Source organism: Erythrolamprus reginae, chromosome 4 (assembly GCF_031021105.1).
Source record: "Erythrolamprus reginae isolate rEryReg1 chromosome 4, rEryReg1.hap1, whole genome shotgun sequence".
Taxonomy (NCBI): domain Eukaryota; kingdom Metazoa; phylum Chordata; class Lepidosauria; order Squamata; family Dipsadidae; genus Erythrolamprus; species Erythrolamprus reginae.
The window spans coordinates 19,090,036-19,107,144 of NC_091953.1; the positions used below are offsets into that span (position 1 = coordinate 19,090,036).

Sequence of the window (17,109 nt, forward strand, 5' to 3'; positions counted from 1 at the left end):
TACAATGGATATATGTTTATCCCAGGCATGTTTAAATTCGGTTACTGTGGATTTATCTACCACGTCTGCTGGAAGTTTGTTCCAAGGATCTACTACTCTTTCAGTAAAATAATACTTTCTCATGTTGCCTTTGATCTTTCCCCCAACTAACTTCAGATTGTGTCCCCTTGTTCTTGTGTTCACTTTCCTGTTAAAAACACTTCCCTCCTGAACCCTATTTAACCCTTTAACATATTTAAATGTTTTGATCATGTCCCCCCTTTTCCTTCTGTCTTCCAGACTATACAGATTGAGTTCATTAAGTCTTTCCTGATACGTTTTATACTTCAGACCTTCCACCATTCTTGTAGCCCGTCTTTGGACCCGTTCAATTTTGTCAATATCTTTTTGTAGGTGAGGTCTCCAATCTCAAATACTTCAATTAGAAGGTTGGGGGGAGAAGTTAATCCCCCTATGCCTGGTGGCATAAATGGGTCTTCAACAACTTGCAGAAGGCAAGGAGGGTGGGTGGGGGCAATTCAGATCTCAGAGGGGAGTTGATTCCAGAGTGCCAGAGCTGCCACAGAGAAGGCTCTTCCCCTAGGTCCCGTCAGACAACATTGTTTAGTTGACGGGACCCACAGAAGGCCAACTTGGTGGAAGTGATGTGCCGGTGCCTGGAGGCTGTTGGGGCCTGGATGGGTGTCAACAGACTCAAGCTCAACCCGGATAAGATGGAGTGGCTGTGGGTTTTGCCTCCCAAGGACAATTCCATCTGTCCGTCCATTACCCTGGGGGGGGGGGAATTATTGACCCCCTCAGAGAGGGTCCGCAACTTGGGTGTCCTCCTCGATCCACAGCTCACATTAGAAAACCATCTCTCAGCTGTGGCGAGGGGGGCGTTTGCCCAGGTTCGCCTGGTGCACCAGTTGCGGCCCTATCTGGACCGGGACTCATTGCTCACAGTCACTCATGCCCTCATCACCTCGAGGTTCGACTACTGTAATGCTCTCTACACGGGGCTACCTTTGAAAAGTGTTCGGAAACTTCAGATCGTGCAGAGTGCAGCTGCGAGAGCAGTCATGGGCTTACCCAGGTATGCCCATGTTTCACCATCACTCCGCAGTCTGCATTGGCTGCCGATCAGTTTCCGGTCACAATTCAAAGTGTTGGTTATGACCTTTAAAGCCCTTCATGGCATCGGACCAGAATATCTCCGAGACCGCCTTCTGCCGCACGAATCCCAGCGACCGATTAGGTCCCACAGAGTGGGCCTCCTCCGGGTCCCGTCAACTAAACAATGTCGGTTGGAGGGCCCCAGGGGGAGAGCCTTCTCTGTGGCGGCACCGACTCTCTGGAACCAACTCCCCCCGGAGATCAGAACTGCCCCTACTCTTCCTGCCTTCCGTAAACTTCTCAAAACCCACCTTTGCCGTCAGGCATGGGGAAACTAAACATCTCCCCCTGGGCCCGCTAAATTTATACATGGTATGCTTGTGTGTGTGTATGTTAGTATAGGGGTTTTTTTAAACTTTTAATATTTTAATTAATTGGATTATGTATTGGATTGTTTTTCACTTGTTGTGAGCCGCCCCGAGTCTTCGGAGAGGGGCGGCATACAAATCCAAATAATAAATAAATAAATAAATAAATAAATAAATAAATAAATAAATAAATAAATAAATAAATAAATAAATAAATAAATAAATAAATAAATAAACAAACAAACATAATCAGCTGCTGGGATTCGTGCGGCAGAAGGTGGTCCTGTAAGTATTCTGGTCCGATACCATATAGGGCTTTATAGGTCATTACCAACACTTTGAATTGTGACCAGCAGCCAATGCAAGCCGCGGAGTGTTGACGAGACATGGACGTACCTAGGGTGGCCTATGATAGTTCGCATGGCCACATTCTACATGATCTGAAGTTTCCAAACACTTTTCAGAGGTAGCTCCATGTAGAGAGCATTGCAGTAGTCGAACCTTGAAGTGATGAGGGCATGCATGATTGTGAGCAGAGACTCCCTGATCCCCCACTAACACTGACTGCGATCTGCCAGATAGGTAGGAGGAGAACCACTGCAGAACAGTGCCCCCCACTCCCAACCTCTCCAGCTGTTGCAGAAGGATACCATGGTCGATGGTATTGAAAGCTGCTGAGAGGTCAAGAAGCACCAAGCAGAGGATAAACCCCTGTCCCGGGCCTGCCAGAGATCATCCATCAGAGCGACCAAAGCAGTTTCCGTGCTGTAGTAGGGCCTGAATCCTGACTGTTGAGGGCCTAGATAATCGGCTTCTTCCAAGGGAAGTTTGGAGACTGGACGGTAGTTGTTTACAGCTGGGTCCAGGGAAGGCTTCTTGAGGAGGGGGTGCACGAGTGTCTCCTAGGAGGGAGCTGGGAAGGACTCCCCCTCAGAGAAGCATTGAGAATTTCCTGGACACAGCTCCGTGTCATCTCCCTACTGGCTGAAACCAGCCAGGAGGGACACGGGTCCAAGAAACAGGTGGCGGAACTCACAGCTCTAATGGCCCTTGTCCACCTCATCAGGCCAAATCTGTGGAGCCTAATCAGTCGCTGGGATTTGTGCGGCAGAAGGCGGTCCCATAGTTATTCTGGTCTGATGCCATGTAGGGCTTTATAGGTCACTACCAACACTTTGAATTGTGACCAGAAACTGATTGGCAGCCAATGCAAGCCGTGGAGTGTTGATGAGACATGGGTGTTCCTAGGGTGGCCTATGATAGCTCGTGTGACCGCATTCTGCACGATCTGAAGTTTCTGAACACTTTTCAGAGGTAGCCCCATATAGAGAGTATTGCAGTAGTCTAACCTCGAAGTGATGAGGGCATGAGTGACTGTGAGCAGAGACTCCCTGTCCAGATATGGCCGCAACTGGTACACGAGGTGAACCTGGGCAAACGCCCTCCTCACCACAGCCAAAAATGATATTCTAATGTTAGCTGTGGATTGAGGAGGATGCCCAAGTTGCAGACCCTCTCTGAGGGGGTCAATAAATCCGCCCCCCATGGTAATGGACGGACAGATGGAATTGTCCTTGGGAGGCAGAACCCACAGCTACTCCATCTTGCCAGGGTTGAGTTTGAGCCTGTTGACACCCATCCAGACCCTAACAGCCTACAGGCACCGGCACATCACTTCCATTGCTTCACCGACTAATGCTGGTCTACCTATAGTTTATTTTCTTTAATATTTCTGTATTCTTTGTAGTGAGATGCAGAGTACAAGAATAAATAAACCCAAAGAAATACATATGTATCATTGTGGCCCAAACCTGCCTCAATGAAAGAAAAACATGACTTTGAAGATGCAACACAATTTTTATTTCCAAGCAAGAAATCAGTAATACAGAATTACAGTTTGGTTCTGTGACTTGATTCAAAATAATAGAGAAGAGATCATCAATCTTTGAAAAGCTTGAGGTTTCTACCATCACATTTGTTTTCTCTCCAATTTCAATACACACATGTGGGGGCAGGATTAACCTTCTACAACTATATTTTACACAAACATATCCTCTCTTCTCAAGTTAATATTGGACTATAATTAACAGTTTTTGAAAATGTATAGCAAAATGTATAGCATTTCATGGTGACAAAATATGTATCAGCTATTTACAGCAGAAAAAGTGCACATCATTGAGTGCTGTGTCATCACCAGAACCCTGTTCCTCCTCCACCTTTGTTTGTATCCCACATATACCCTTTGACCTTGAGGGGCAGCGACTAGAAAACTTGCCAAATTTCCCCCAATTCAGGCCGTTGCCCCTCAGAACCTCACCATCACTGCAAGTGAACTCGATGTTGTTGGCTGCGGTATCATCACCACTTCCTTGAGCAGGTTCCACTCTCAGAGAAAAGGAAACCAGGTAGTAGGTTGACCGACAGTACTTGGACTTGGTCCATTTTCCCCACCTGCCCAAATAAAAGATGGATATGCATTTCTTTGGTGTGTACATTATGCCCTTGCCACCAGGTCACAAGACTTAAGCATAATGGCTACAATCTCGGACTAGGAACCAGTTGAACTCTATGCCTGAATATCTAAATTCATTATCTCTGGGTATATAATTGACTTCCCACCTAACTCGTTGGGCTGTTTTAGGTGGTGGGGAAGGGAAGAGGATGTTGTGGTTTCTGCCATGATCTCCTGGAAGTGGGGGTGGGAAATAAATAATATTTTTTTTAATCCCAAACCTTCCCTTGACCACATTTCCAAGTCTATTCCCAAACCACGTCACGCTGAGAAACCATTAGAGCACAGATTCCTTATTCCGGAAATTGCAGTATTATAAGCACCATTTCCCCTGAAAAGATCCTTTATTTCTATTACCCACTAGTGAAGAAGTGAGTGAGCTAGTAAGGCAGGTAGAATATTCATGACTTGCAGAGCCATGTTAACAAGGTTAGCCAATGAATAGGCATAGCAACTAAGTCAGCCAATGGGAGCTAACCACTTTCGAGTCTGTGCAGAGAATTGAAACTGGAACTTAATCTTAAAGCTGAGCATGGTTCAGTGTACTCTCCAATCTGCACTCTCCTCTCAGTACTCTCTGCTGAAGTGAAACTAACTCCTGCGTGTGTTTACTTGAAGAAATAATCTGCTAATGGTATTTTAAATTCATCTGTCATTATGTTTATAAAGAAGTTATCTGCACTTCTGGTTTTGAATTTTGCAACAAACCTTAATAGAGGCTCCTGTGGTAATTCAGTACCTCATTTTCTTACTGGACTTCCATCTCATTTCACAAAAATATAGAATATCCCTTGTGACTGCCATGTGGGTCTTGCCCATGGTTTTCTTTGGAGAGAGACTATTTTTCAATAAATAAAAATTGGAACAACCTCTCATAAACGCATTGCTCCCTGATTCCTGATGATAAAAAAATAAAATAGTACAAGTAAGTCAGTTACTCACGGCCCAACTGCAGACTGAATGCTTAGGCCTTTTGAACAATGCAAACGGATTCCATTCAGAGCTGTATCATCATCACTTCCTTGGACTGCTTCTACCTAAGAAAATAAGACTCTGATAAAGTTCAAGATCAGTCCTTCTGTCCTTCAATACTGAGAATTTTCAACATTGACCCATCAATATGCAACAATCAGTGCCTCTCTTTGATTACAGAATTTTAAAATAATGTTAAGCATCAAAACATATCTTGTGGCCGTTCTTAAAACACAAAGTGAAAAAATGAAGAGTTACTTTGAAAGATAGAGAAAGAAGTAGAAGAGCACCTGAAATATAAGTTCTTACCTTCAGGGAGAAGCCGTTTGCAAAGCCTTTGAAACAAAAGTCATATCTGCCCCAGGAACCCCAGGCACCCCCATTTTCTACATAGATTACACTTCTGAAAGCTCGATTTTCGATATTCCCCAGGCAGAAGAAGATGGTCAAAAGAAGAGTGGTGCTGACAGAGAGGTCCATGGAAGAGTGCCTGCCTTTTAAAAGATAAATGTCTTCAGAAATTTTGGTCTAGAAATCAGGAATCTTTTATCAAGTATCTGTCGTACCACTCTTATGAAATCACGCTCTTCGATTTATTTATTCTGTACACTTGAATCAGTTTTCTTGGACTATGTCCTGAAAATTTCTGGGCAAATTTCAGAAGTGTTTTGCCACTGCTTCCATTTTCCCCGAGAAGAAGGTCAGAATCAGAATCTAGCTGAAAGTGACATTAGAGGTCTTCTACTCCCGCCCCCTATACCCATCATAGCGAACCTATGGCACGTGTGCCACAAGTGGCATGCAGACCCATATCAGCGGGCATGCGAGCTCAGGTGTGGTGTGCATGCATGTGCGGCCAGCTGATTTTCAGGCCTTCCAGGCCCACTGGGAGTAAGAAAACATTTTTCTTGTTCTTCTTAAGCTCCAGAACCTTTGCATGAACCTGAGCAGAGCAAAAGAGCAGGCCTTTCCGTTCAAATGAAACATGGCAAATGGCCCGTTTTCTGCCTCCAGAGGGCCTTTGACGGGGTGGGGAAGGCCATTTTCACCCTCTCAGGCTCCTAGAGTGAAAAAATGGTTTGCCATTGGGTGCTGGGACTGGGGGTTCGGGTGCGAATGGATAGGAGGGCATAGAATTATGGGTGGGGGCCCACACGGGCATGCCCCCGGCACCCCGTTCTGACCTGTGAACCAAAATGGTTTACCATAACTGCTATAGACTTTTTAGCCTTCTCTTTTACTTTGCCTTAATTTTTACACAACTAGATTTGTGTCATTCTCACTCAGTCACAATCTCTGGTCTCCCCTCCTTGTTCTCTGCTTACCGTCTTCCTGCAGTTAATTGTGTTACAGACAGAATGGGAAAGACTTTAAATGGAGAAATATTTATAGGCAGGACAAGAAATTAGGGCAGGGACAGTTCTAGATGTTCACTGTTTGGTATAGATAAGAATCAGTCTATTAGTTTCCCTCACTAAATTTTGCATAAGTTGACCACGCACCGAGATTTTATATATTTCTGTACTTCAAATAACAGAAAGTCAAGCTATTAATTTATAATAACTATTAATAAGAGACTTGGAGATCAGGTTGCTTCCTTCTGCAATAAGCCATAGTTTGTGCAGCACAACTGTAGCTCACATATCTGTAACTCAAACAGACCATATTATGGGATACCACCACGTATTAATTCAACCATTGGAAGGAAGAAATGTCCTTCTTTTTACTAAAATGGGTAAAAGCTCAGCACCCACCTTTACTCGCTGTATACACATGACTCCTCTGATCCATCCAGCATCATAATAAAGTTTGTAGATGACACAATGATGCTGGGTCTCATAACTGGAGGGGGATGGTGCACAAAGTGAAGCGAGCGGTTAAGAAGGCAGGGCAGTCCAGTTCCGCTCAGCATCCCATTACAAAGTTTCAGATCCCTTAACCGTTCTTCCTGCCCCAGTTGCTGGAGGCAGCGAAGGTTGCAAAATACATGACCCTCATCCCTTGAAGAAGTGGCAGTGGCAGCATCACCTCTCTTGCCCACACTGCAACAGATGTTGAAGTCCACCGTCCACCCACACTGTGCCTGCCTTCGATCGGCGTTGCCCCGGGAAAGGCAGCGGAACAAATTTATTTTGCGGAGTTTTTCCTTTGTGGAAATTGCCCCGGAATGACCATCACCTGCCATTTGATTCCCAGGCAACTTTCCTAACCGAGCAACTGAGTCCTTCCACCCCCTGCCCTTCACCCCGCCGGGAAAGCACAGCTGTTCAGTTGCTCGGCTGTTCAGTGGCTCAGCATTTCCTTGCTTCCATGCATGCTCATAAGCAAATAAATACCAAGTTTGGAGCATTCCGGTAGGGCCGCAAATGGCTGCCCTTTGCTAGAAGTAGGGTTTAATGGTGAGAGTTATTTTCTTCTTAGTGGTTTATTGATCAGGTGTTTGCTTGCTGTTTGTTTATCAGAGTTGGTAGTCCTTGATTGGGATTTTGTTTATGGCTTCATCTTTCATCTGGAATTAATATCAGCTAACAAAAGGATACATTTTACTAGTGGAATCAGACTTGTGGTCATGTTGGGATAAGTAGCTGATAGTTCCTCATTTTCAGAAGGTCAAGGGATGGCATTTCAGTCCCAGGCCTCTGGAAAAGACATGCTACTTGACCTTAGGATAACTTCCAGCTACCTTCAAAATGAAATAAAGGAGGGATCCTTTCTGAAGAGTGTCAGTGCGATATTTTCTTTTATTTATGTTTAGGGATTTTAGTTATATTTCAATTTATCCCAAACTGGGTTTGTGTCAATTTGTAAGCAACCAAGAGCCTGATTAGGTTGCAATGATGTACAATTCAAATCAATAAATACATAAACATAAATATTCATAGCCAATGAAAGGCATGAGATTGGAAGAGAGGTCTATTTTTTGGGGTGTTTAAAGAACAGAACAGTACTAATTTGGATAATGGATTATTTGCAGGCTTTATCTAAGAAAACTTTTGTAGCTCATTATACACATAAAAACACTTACATCAACTATTTCCGTTGGTTCTTAGCTAATGCTGGCCCATCTATAACTTATTTTCTTTAATATTTCTGTATTCTCTACTGAAAAGCAGAGTACAATAATGTTGTGATTGGCTCACATCCAGTTCCTTGGGTGATGGACTTTAAGGAGAATGAACCAGGTCCATCTGGGTATCAGAGGACAGTGTGTTTACCAGAGATATTGGTAAATGAGAGTGAGGGAGAGTGAGGGTCTGGGAACCCAGCAGAGGCTGCAGACAACCCCCCCCCCCCCCCAATGTGTGGTAATGTTGGAGTCAGATGAGGAGGGAGATATGGTAGACCCAATATTAGACATGAGAGTCAGAACAATATGAGGGAAGCAAGAATATTTCTGGCAACATTGATCTAGGCATAGCTTGTGATAATAGATAGTATAAAAGGGGAGGAGCATGAGAAGTCCATTACAAAAGCTCAATGTTCCTTTAGGGAGATAAAAAGAATTAGGAGCCAAAGAGTTTTTTCCATGAAATCTTTCTGAAACCCTGTAAAACTAGCCTTGAAAGACATTTGTGAGTACCTGTCCATGCCAAGCTGAATGTATGACTTTCCTTTGAAAGTTTATTATCAGCTGTGCCGATAACACTGGGCTTTTGGCAGGCAAATTCACATTCCTCTGATTTTATTACTGTTTCCGGCACGTTGCTTTGTAAATAGACTATGATACATAGTGATTTGGCTTCCGAGTCTTCATCGGAGCTTAATTAATGTGAATTAACCAGGCTGGACAGAATAAGTAATAAATAAACCCAAATAAATACATATGTATTTTGATACCAATTAACAGAAATAATATTGACAATTTTAGTAACCTTAGTTATATTAACCATACTCACATCATTATGAAGCAACCCTCAAAACATACATTATCTATTTTAGTTGGTTCTCGACTAATGCTGGTCCACATATAGTTTATTTTCTTTAATATTTCTGTATTATTTGTAGTGAAATACAAGAATAAATAAACCCAAAGATATCCATATGTATTATTGTGGCCCAAACCTGGCTCAATGAAAGAAAGACATAACTTTGAAGATGCAACATAATTTTTATTTCCAAGCAAGAAATCAGTAATACAGAATTACAGTTTGGTTCTGTGACTTGATTCAAAATAATAGAGAAGAGATCATCAATCTTTGCAAAGCTTGAGGTTTCTGCCACCATATTTGTTTTCTCTCCAATCTGAACCCATTTCAAGACACACATGTGGGGGCAGTGTTACCTTGTACTATCACACTTTACACAAACATATCCTCTCTTCTCAAGTTAATATTGGACTATAATTAACAATTTTTGAATTGTATACCAAAAATGCATTTCATAGTGACAAAATATGTATCAGCTATTAACAGCAGTAAAACTGCACATCATTGAGTGCTGTGTCATCACCAGAACCCTGTTCTTCCTCCACCTTTGTTCGTATCCCACATATACCCTTTGACGGTGACTGGCAGCGACTAGACCACTCGTCATAATACCCCCAATTCCGGCCCTTGCCCTTCAGAACCTCACCATCACTGCAAGTGAACTTGATGTTGTTGGCTGCGGTATCATCACCACTTCCTTGAGCGGGTTCCACTCTCATAGAAAAGGAAACCAGGTACTGGTTTTGTTCACAATACTTGTACTCTGTCCATTTTCCCCACCTGTCCAAAAAAAAGAGATGGATATGCATATCTTTGGAGTGTAGATTATGCCCTCATCCAGGGCCGCCGATAGGCCAGTATTACTGGTAGTGGCGTCAGGGGCCAGGCCAAATTGAAAAATGGGAGAGGGCGATTGAAGAAGACCGGTAACATCTGCGGTGTGCTGGTGAGTTGGAGTGCTAAGGAAGCTAATTGGATTCATTTGCAAAATTGTTACAATCGGGACCAGGCAAGATCACAGATCAGCAAAAATACCTAATTTTCTCTCTTCTGCCTGAATAGCTTCATAGCTGTTAAAGATGAAGTTTGGATCAGAGCTAATTTGGTATACATTTTGATTATGGTGTTAGGTTTTTTTCGAAATTGTTCCCTTCCAAGTGTGAGTAAAAGATGTGTTGCTTTGGAGTTGACATGTTTTTTGGAGCCGTCTCGCCATTTTAGATTCGAGAAGCAAACACCATCCTGGATTCGAGAAGCAAGCATTGTAGGAAGTGAGAAGATTTGAATATGCAAAGGAGAAGCTGTGTAGAGCTACTATCTAAGGGCTTTTCAAAAAACAAACAACTACATCATATCTTGAGACTTGTGCAGAGAAGATCTCAAGTGGGAGTTTGTTATTTTACATTTTACATTCTACATTATGTTAAATGCATACACAGTAACATCTCACAGTATGTTTAATAGATATGATAACATCCTAGGAAAAGAAGAAGAAAGAAGAAAAGAGAAAGAAAAGGTGTTGTTCTTAGAGCCACGGTCATGCTATTTGTTAAGAGTACATTACACATTTAAAAGCTTAAATATATTAAGTTATGGAGCTTAATAGTAGGTACATATATGAGAAAAAATCTTGGGTTTTTTCACATTTGCTTCATAATACGGATTTGATAATACATGAGGGTATGTTCTTTTTTATAAAGCAATTTTAAAATTTTGCAAACTTTGGAAAATGCTATAAGGAGATAGGTGGAGAGGTTAATGAGAAGTCGAGAGAAGGTTTTTTTGCTCTTCCCTCCTCTTTCTCTTCTTTTTTCCTGTACTGTGCTTTTCTTTTTCCTGTTTTTTCTTTTTATCCTGTTGTGTCTTTACATTCGTAGTTACTTTATCTACTTAGTGTAATTTTCTATTTTCTGTTTATATCTCTTTGTGTTCTTATTTTTTTATAGATTTAATTCTATTTTTTAAACTTTCTTATTTTTAATTTTTTATATAAAGGAATTAGTAATTAGGTTTGTAATTGGATTAATTGGGCAATATTTGGTGATCCTATTTGTTTTGTATTTTTCCCCTTTGATTATGCTACTGCAAAATGTTTTCAATTTTTTTTAGGGGTATTTTTTAATAGGCGCTAATTATCTGTAAAGGGTTGACTTTTTTACACCTATGGTGGAGTTTACGTATAGTTTTAAACATTATTGCGTATAATTTATCTTCTGGTTACCTGTTATTTATTGGTATTATTGTGAAAACAAATATTTTTCTAGTGTGGTGCAGGAGTATTTTGTCTTTATCCTTTGTGCCATCTTATTGCTGCTTTTAATATAGTTGATGGCAAAATTAATAATATTTTGTTAATTTGGTGTATTTGCACTGTTCTGGTTATTTATTTATATGTATGTAATATGTTGATGTGACTTGAATATATTTTCTGCATTATTAACACATTGGTCAAAAACTGAGAGGCCACCGAAGAGACATGTGGAATCAGCGCGGCTTTACTAAAGCTGAATATATGACAGAACTGATGGCCCTAGCAGCTGCACTTTATAATGTTATATTTGTTATATGTTGTGTATATGTTTACAGTTTACTGTGCTTTCCTTTATGATGTCATATTTGCACTATAGTAATAAACATTACTGTAGTAATAAACATTACTGTGTTCAGTTCTGGAGACCTCACCTACAAAAAGATATTGACAAAATTGAACGGGTCCAAAGACGGGCTACAAGAATGGTGGAAGGTCTGAAGTATAAAACGTATCAGGAAAGACTTAATGAACTCAATCTGTATAGTCTGGAAGACAGAAGGAAAAGGGGGGACATGATCGAAACATTTAAATATGTTAAAGGGTTAAATAGGGTTCAGGAGGGAAGTGTTTTTAACAGGAAAGTGAACACAAGAACAAGGGGACACAATCTGAAGTTAGTTGGGGGAAAGATCAAAGGCAACATGAGAAAGTATTATTTTACTGAAAGAGTAGTAGATCCTTGGAACAAACTTCCAGCAGACGTGGTTGGTAAATCCACAGTAACCGAATTTAAACATGCCTGGGATAAACATATATCCATTGTAAGATAAAATACAGGAAATAGTAAAAGGGCAGACTAGATGGACCATGGGGTCTTTTTCTGCCGTCAGTCTTCTATGTTTCTATGTAACATACTTCACCAAAAGATTTAACAAAATGACTCATATTATTAATCTGTCAAACAAGTGCACCTTGTTGTAGTGGCAGGGTTTAATTTTCTTTTGTGAAAGGTAAATTTAATACATAATTGGTATGTTGCAAAATAAAGTAGTTTTAAAATGGGGGGGGCAGACACTTAGGCTGTATGGGGCCCCAAAATTCCTGATGGCGGCCCTGCCCTTGTCATCAGGTCATAAGACTCAAGCATAATGGCTAAAATCAGTTGAACTCTATGCCTGAATATCTAAATCTATGGGTCTATAATTGACTTTCCACCTAACTCATTGGCCTGTTTTAGGTGGGGAGGAAGGGAAGAGAATGTTGTGGCTTCTGCCATAATCTCCTGGCCCGGGGGGGGGGGGATAAAGAATACATTTTTATAATCCTAAATCTTCCCTTGACCACATTTCCAAGTCTACTCCCAAACCACGTCACACTCAGAAACCATTAGAGCACAGATTCCTTATTCTGGAAATTGCAGTATCGTAAGCACCATTTCCCCTGAAAAGATCTTTTATTTCTATTACCCAATAGTGAAGAGGTGAGTCATTATTCAGCAGGTGAGGCGGGTAGAATATTCATGACTTGCAGAGCCATGTCAACAAGGTTAGCCAATGAATAGGGATAGCAACTAAGTCAGCCAATGGGAGCTAACCACATTTGAGTCTGTGCACAGAATTGAGACTGGAACTTAATCTTAAAGCTGAGCATGGCTCAGTCCACCCTCCAATCTGCACTCTCCTCTCGGTACTCTCTGCTGAAGTGAAACTAAATCCTCCTTATGTTTACTTGAAGAAATAATCTGCTAATGGTATTTTAAATTCATCTGTCATTATTTTTATAAAGAAGTTATTAAATCTAGCTGAATCAGTCATCAGTCTGCACTTCTGGTTTTGAATTTTGCAACAAACCTTAATAGAGGCCCCTGTGGGAATTCAGTACCTCATTTTCTTACTGGAAATCTGGACTCGCCTCTCAGTTTACAAAAACATAGAATATCCCTTCTGGCTGCCATGTGGGTCTTCCCCATGGTTTTCTTTGGAGAGAGACTATTTTTAAATTTTTAAAAAATGGGAACAACCTCTCATAAACCCAATGCTGTCCCAATCCTAATTTGAGGCATATTGATTGCTGAAACCTTCATTTGCAATCAATCTGATTATACAATCTGATAAAGAAATCAAAGATATTTCAAATTATAGACATTACCATAAATCTTTAACACAGTAACAAAAATACATGTGACTGAATTGACTGGGGTTGAGGTTTACAGAGCTATACCCAGAATTCAAGTACAGGACATTAATAGCAGCCTCACTTCTGACTTTCATAAACAGCAAGAATGAAGTCCATGTCTCCCTACAAACAGAGGTATAACAACAGCAGATAGAACCATGATTTGCATATGGGGGAAGTATGTGAGAGACTACAGTCAATAAAGGGCTGTTTGGGGACAAGAATGAAGGTCAGGAAAGAGCATGTGTAAGAGATCGATTACAAAATATTAGTAGCTTTTTGGGGATTTCTCGGGAATAAACAAATCCCCAACCATATCTCAGCTGCTAATTCAGAGAGACCATTGCACAACAGTGCCAGAAAGTCAGCTGTACCCATTCCAGTGCATCCTCTTCTAAAATCAGTAGCAGTAAATAAGGATCAGTCATCTATTCCCCGATTCCTTTTTCTTTTCTGGCAAAGGATTTTTTTTTATTTTTCACTCCAATCACATATACAAAGTAAAATACCATCAATATTGAATTGCATTATAATAAATCACTTTTAAAATTTCGGGAAACAAAATCCGTCCAATGCTACCTCCTTACATTTGACATCTGGACAAAAATAATTACTCAAATTTCTTATATGATATTTTAAAAGTTGTTAGCTAATAAACTTTTTAGGCTATTCGTAATCTTAATTAATCAAATGAATAGGCCAAAGTGCTTCAATTTTCTCTACATATTCTTAATATCAATTTCCATGTATGTTTTTTAACCTTCTTTTATAATAAATGCCTTTTAAAAGAAACAAAAACAAGAAAAAAGAGCAAAAATTTCTAATTACACCCAGCAGTTTTTAATTTAAATCAAACCCTTACTAAGAAAAAATTGTAACAATTTCGTGGGGGAATATCCAAATAATGTTTCACGAAAATCGCCATGAACCCAATTATTAATAGTTCCTTTTATTAGGTTAATAAAATAAGAAAAATTAAATAAGAAAAATTAAAAAGGAGGAAAGAGAAGGGAAGAAAAAACATAAAAAAGATAAAAAAAAGAGAGGAAAGAAAAGAGAAGGAGGTTGGTTTACGTTTGAACCATAAAATTCCGTAGGATATGATTGGGTTCTATAATGAATGTATACAAGAAAAAGGAGAAAGACATTCTCCCCGATTCCTGATGATAAGAAAATAAAATAGTACAAGTAAGTCAGTTACTCACGGCCCAACTGCAGACTGAATGTTGACGCCATCGGAACAGTTCAAACGGATTCCATTCAGAGCTGTGTCATCACCACTTCCTTGGTGATCTTCTACCTAAGAAAATAAGACTCTGATAAAGTTCAAGATCAGTCCTTCTGCTCTTCAATGCTGAGAATTTTCAACATTGACCCATCAATATGCAAAAATCAGTGCCTCTCTTTGATTACAGAATTTTTTAAAAACTGTTAAGCATCAACACATATCTTATGGCGGTTCTTAAAATACAAAGTGAAAAAATGAAGACTTAATTTGAAAGATAGAGAAAGAAGTAGAAGAGCCCCTGAAATATAAGTTCTTACCTTCAGGGAGAAGCCATTTGCAAAGCCTCTGTTACAATACTCAAGTTCGTCCCAGGAACCCCAGGCACCCCCATTGTCTACATATATCATACTTTTGAACTCTCGAGTTTCGGTAGTTCTAAGGCAGCAGAAGATGGTCAGAAGAAGAGCGGTGTTGACAGAGAGGTCCATGGAAGAGTAAACCAGCCTGCCTTTTAAAAGATAAATGTCTTCAGAAATTTTGGTCTAGAAATCAGGAATCTTTGATCAAGTATCTGTGGTACCACTCTTATGAAATCACGCTCTTCGGTTTATTTATTCTGTACACTTGAATAAGTTTTCTTGGACTATGTCCTGAAAATTTCTGGGCACATTTCACAAGTGTTTTGCCACTGCTTCCATCTTCCAAGAGAAGAAGGTCAGAATCAGAATCGAGCTGAAAGTGACCTTAGAGGTCTTATACTCCCGCCCCCTATACCCATGATGGCGAACCTATGGCACGCGTGCCACAAGTGGCACGCGGACCCATATCAGCGGGCATGCGAGCTCAGGTGTGGTGTGCATGCACGTGCGGCCAGCTGGTTTTCAGGCCTTCCAGGCCCACTGGGAGTCAGGAAACATTTTTCTTGTTCTTCTTAAGCTCCAGAGCCTTTACATAAATCTGGGCAGAGCAAAAGAGCAGGCCTTCCCGTTCAAATGAAACATGGCAAATGGCCCGTTTTCTGCCTCCAGAGCGCCTTTGACGGGGTGGGTAAGGCCATTTTCACCCTCTCAGGCTCCTAGAGTGAAAAAATGGTTTGCCATTGGGTGCTGGGATTGGGGGGTTCGGGTGCGAATGGATGGGAGGGCATAGAATTATGGGTGGGGGCCCACACGGGCATGCCCCCGCCACCCCATTCTGACCTGTGAACCAAAAAGGTTCACCATAACTGCTATAGACTTTTTAGCCTTCTCTTTTACTTTGCCTTAATTTTTACAAAACTAGATTTGTGTCATTCTCAATCATTCACAATCTCTGGTCTCCCTTCCTTGTTCTCTACTTACCGTCTTCCTGCAGTTAATTGTGTTACAGCCAGAATGGGAAAGACTTTAAATGGAGAAATATTTATAGGCAGGACAAGAAATTAGGGCAGGGACAGTTCTAGATGTTCATTGTTTGGTATAGATAAGAACCCAGACTATTAGTTTCCCTCACTTAATTTTGCATAAGTTGACCACACACTGAGATTTTATGTATTTATGTACTTAAAATAACAGGAAGTCAAGCTATTAATTTTTAATAACTAGTCATAAGAGACTTGGAGATCAAGTTGTGTCCTTCTGCAATAAGCCATAATTTGTGTAGCACAACTGTAGCTCACATAGCTCTAACTCAAACAGACCATATTTTGGGATACCACCACGTATTAATTCAACCATTGGAAGGAATAAATGTCCTTTTTACTGAAATGGGTAAAAGCTCAGCACCTACCTGTACTCGCTGTATACACATGACTCCTCTGATCCATCCAGCATCATAATAAAGTTTGCAGATGACACAATGATGCTGGGTCTCATAAGTGGAGGGGATGGTGAACAAAGTGAAGCGAGCGGTTTAAGAAGTCGGGGGCAGCCCAGTTCTGCTCAGCATCCCACTACAAAGTTTCAGATCCCTTAACCGTTCTTCCAGCCCCTGTTGCTGGAGGCAACCAAGGTTGCGGAATCCATGACCCTCATCCCTGGAAGAAGTGGCAGTGGCAGCATCACCTCTCTTGCCCACCCTGCAACCAATGTTCAAGTACACCATCTACCCACACTGTGCCTGCCTTCGATCGGCGTTGCCCCGGGAAAGGCAGCGTAACAAATTTCTTTTGCGGAGTTTTTCCTGTGTGGAAATTGCACCGGAATGACTATCACCTGCCATTTGATTCCCGGGCAACTTTCTTAACCGAGCAACTGAGTCCTTCCAAACCCCGCCCTTCACCCCACCGGGAAAGCACAGCTGTTCAGTTGCTTGGCTGTTCAGTGGCTCAGCATTACCTTGGTTCCATGCATGCTCATAAGCAAATAAATACCAATATTGGCAAAATGGTACACTGCATGGCCACCCCCACCGGAGCATTCCGGTAGGGCCGCGAATGGCTGCCCTTTGCTAGAAGTAGGGTTTAATGGTGGGAGTTAGTCTTCTTCTTAGTGGTTTCTTGATCAGGTGTTTTCTTGCTGTTTGTTTATCAGAGTGGGTAGTCCTTTATTGGGATACTGTTTATGGTTTCATCGTTCATCTGGAATTAATATCAGTTAACAAAA

General features: G+C 41.1%; 2 protein-coding genes across 2 annotated transcripts; both read right to left on the reverse strand.

The window, feature by feature from the left end:
- Positions 1-3,610: 3,610 nt before the first annotated feature.
- Positions 3,611-5,427, reverse strand: LOC139166323 (vitelline membrane outer layer protein 1-like). The gene is made up of 3 exons (XM_070749716.1): positions 5,257-5,427; positions 4,918-5,012; positions 3,611-3,914 (listed from the first exon to the last, which is right to left on the reverse strand). The coding sequence occupies exons 1-3, from the start codon at positions 5,425-5,427 to the stop codon at positions 3,611-3,613; spliced, it is 570 nt and encodes a 189-aa protein (XP_070605817.1).
- A 3,925-nt stretch (positions 5,428-9,352) lies between these two features.
- Positions 9,353-15,015, reverse strand: LOC139166324 (vitelline membrane outer layer protein 1-like). The gene is made up of 3 exons (XM_070749717.1): positions 14,845-15,015; positions 14,505-14,599; positions 9,353-9,653 (listed from the first exon to the last, which is right to left on the reverse strand). Exons 1-3 carry the CDS (start codon positions 15,013-15,015, stop codon positions 9,353-9,355), a joined length of 567 nt encoding a protein of 188 aa, XP_070605818.1.
- Positions 15,016-17,109: the final 2,094 nt, after the last annotated feature.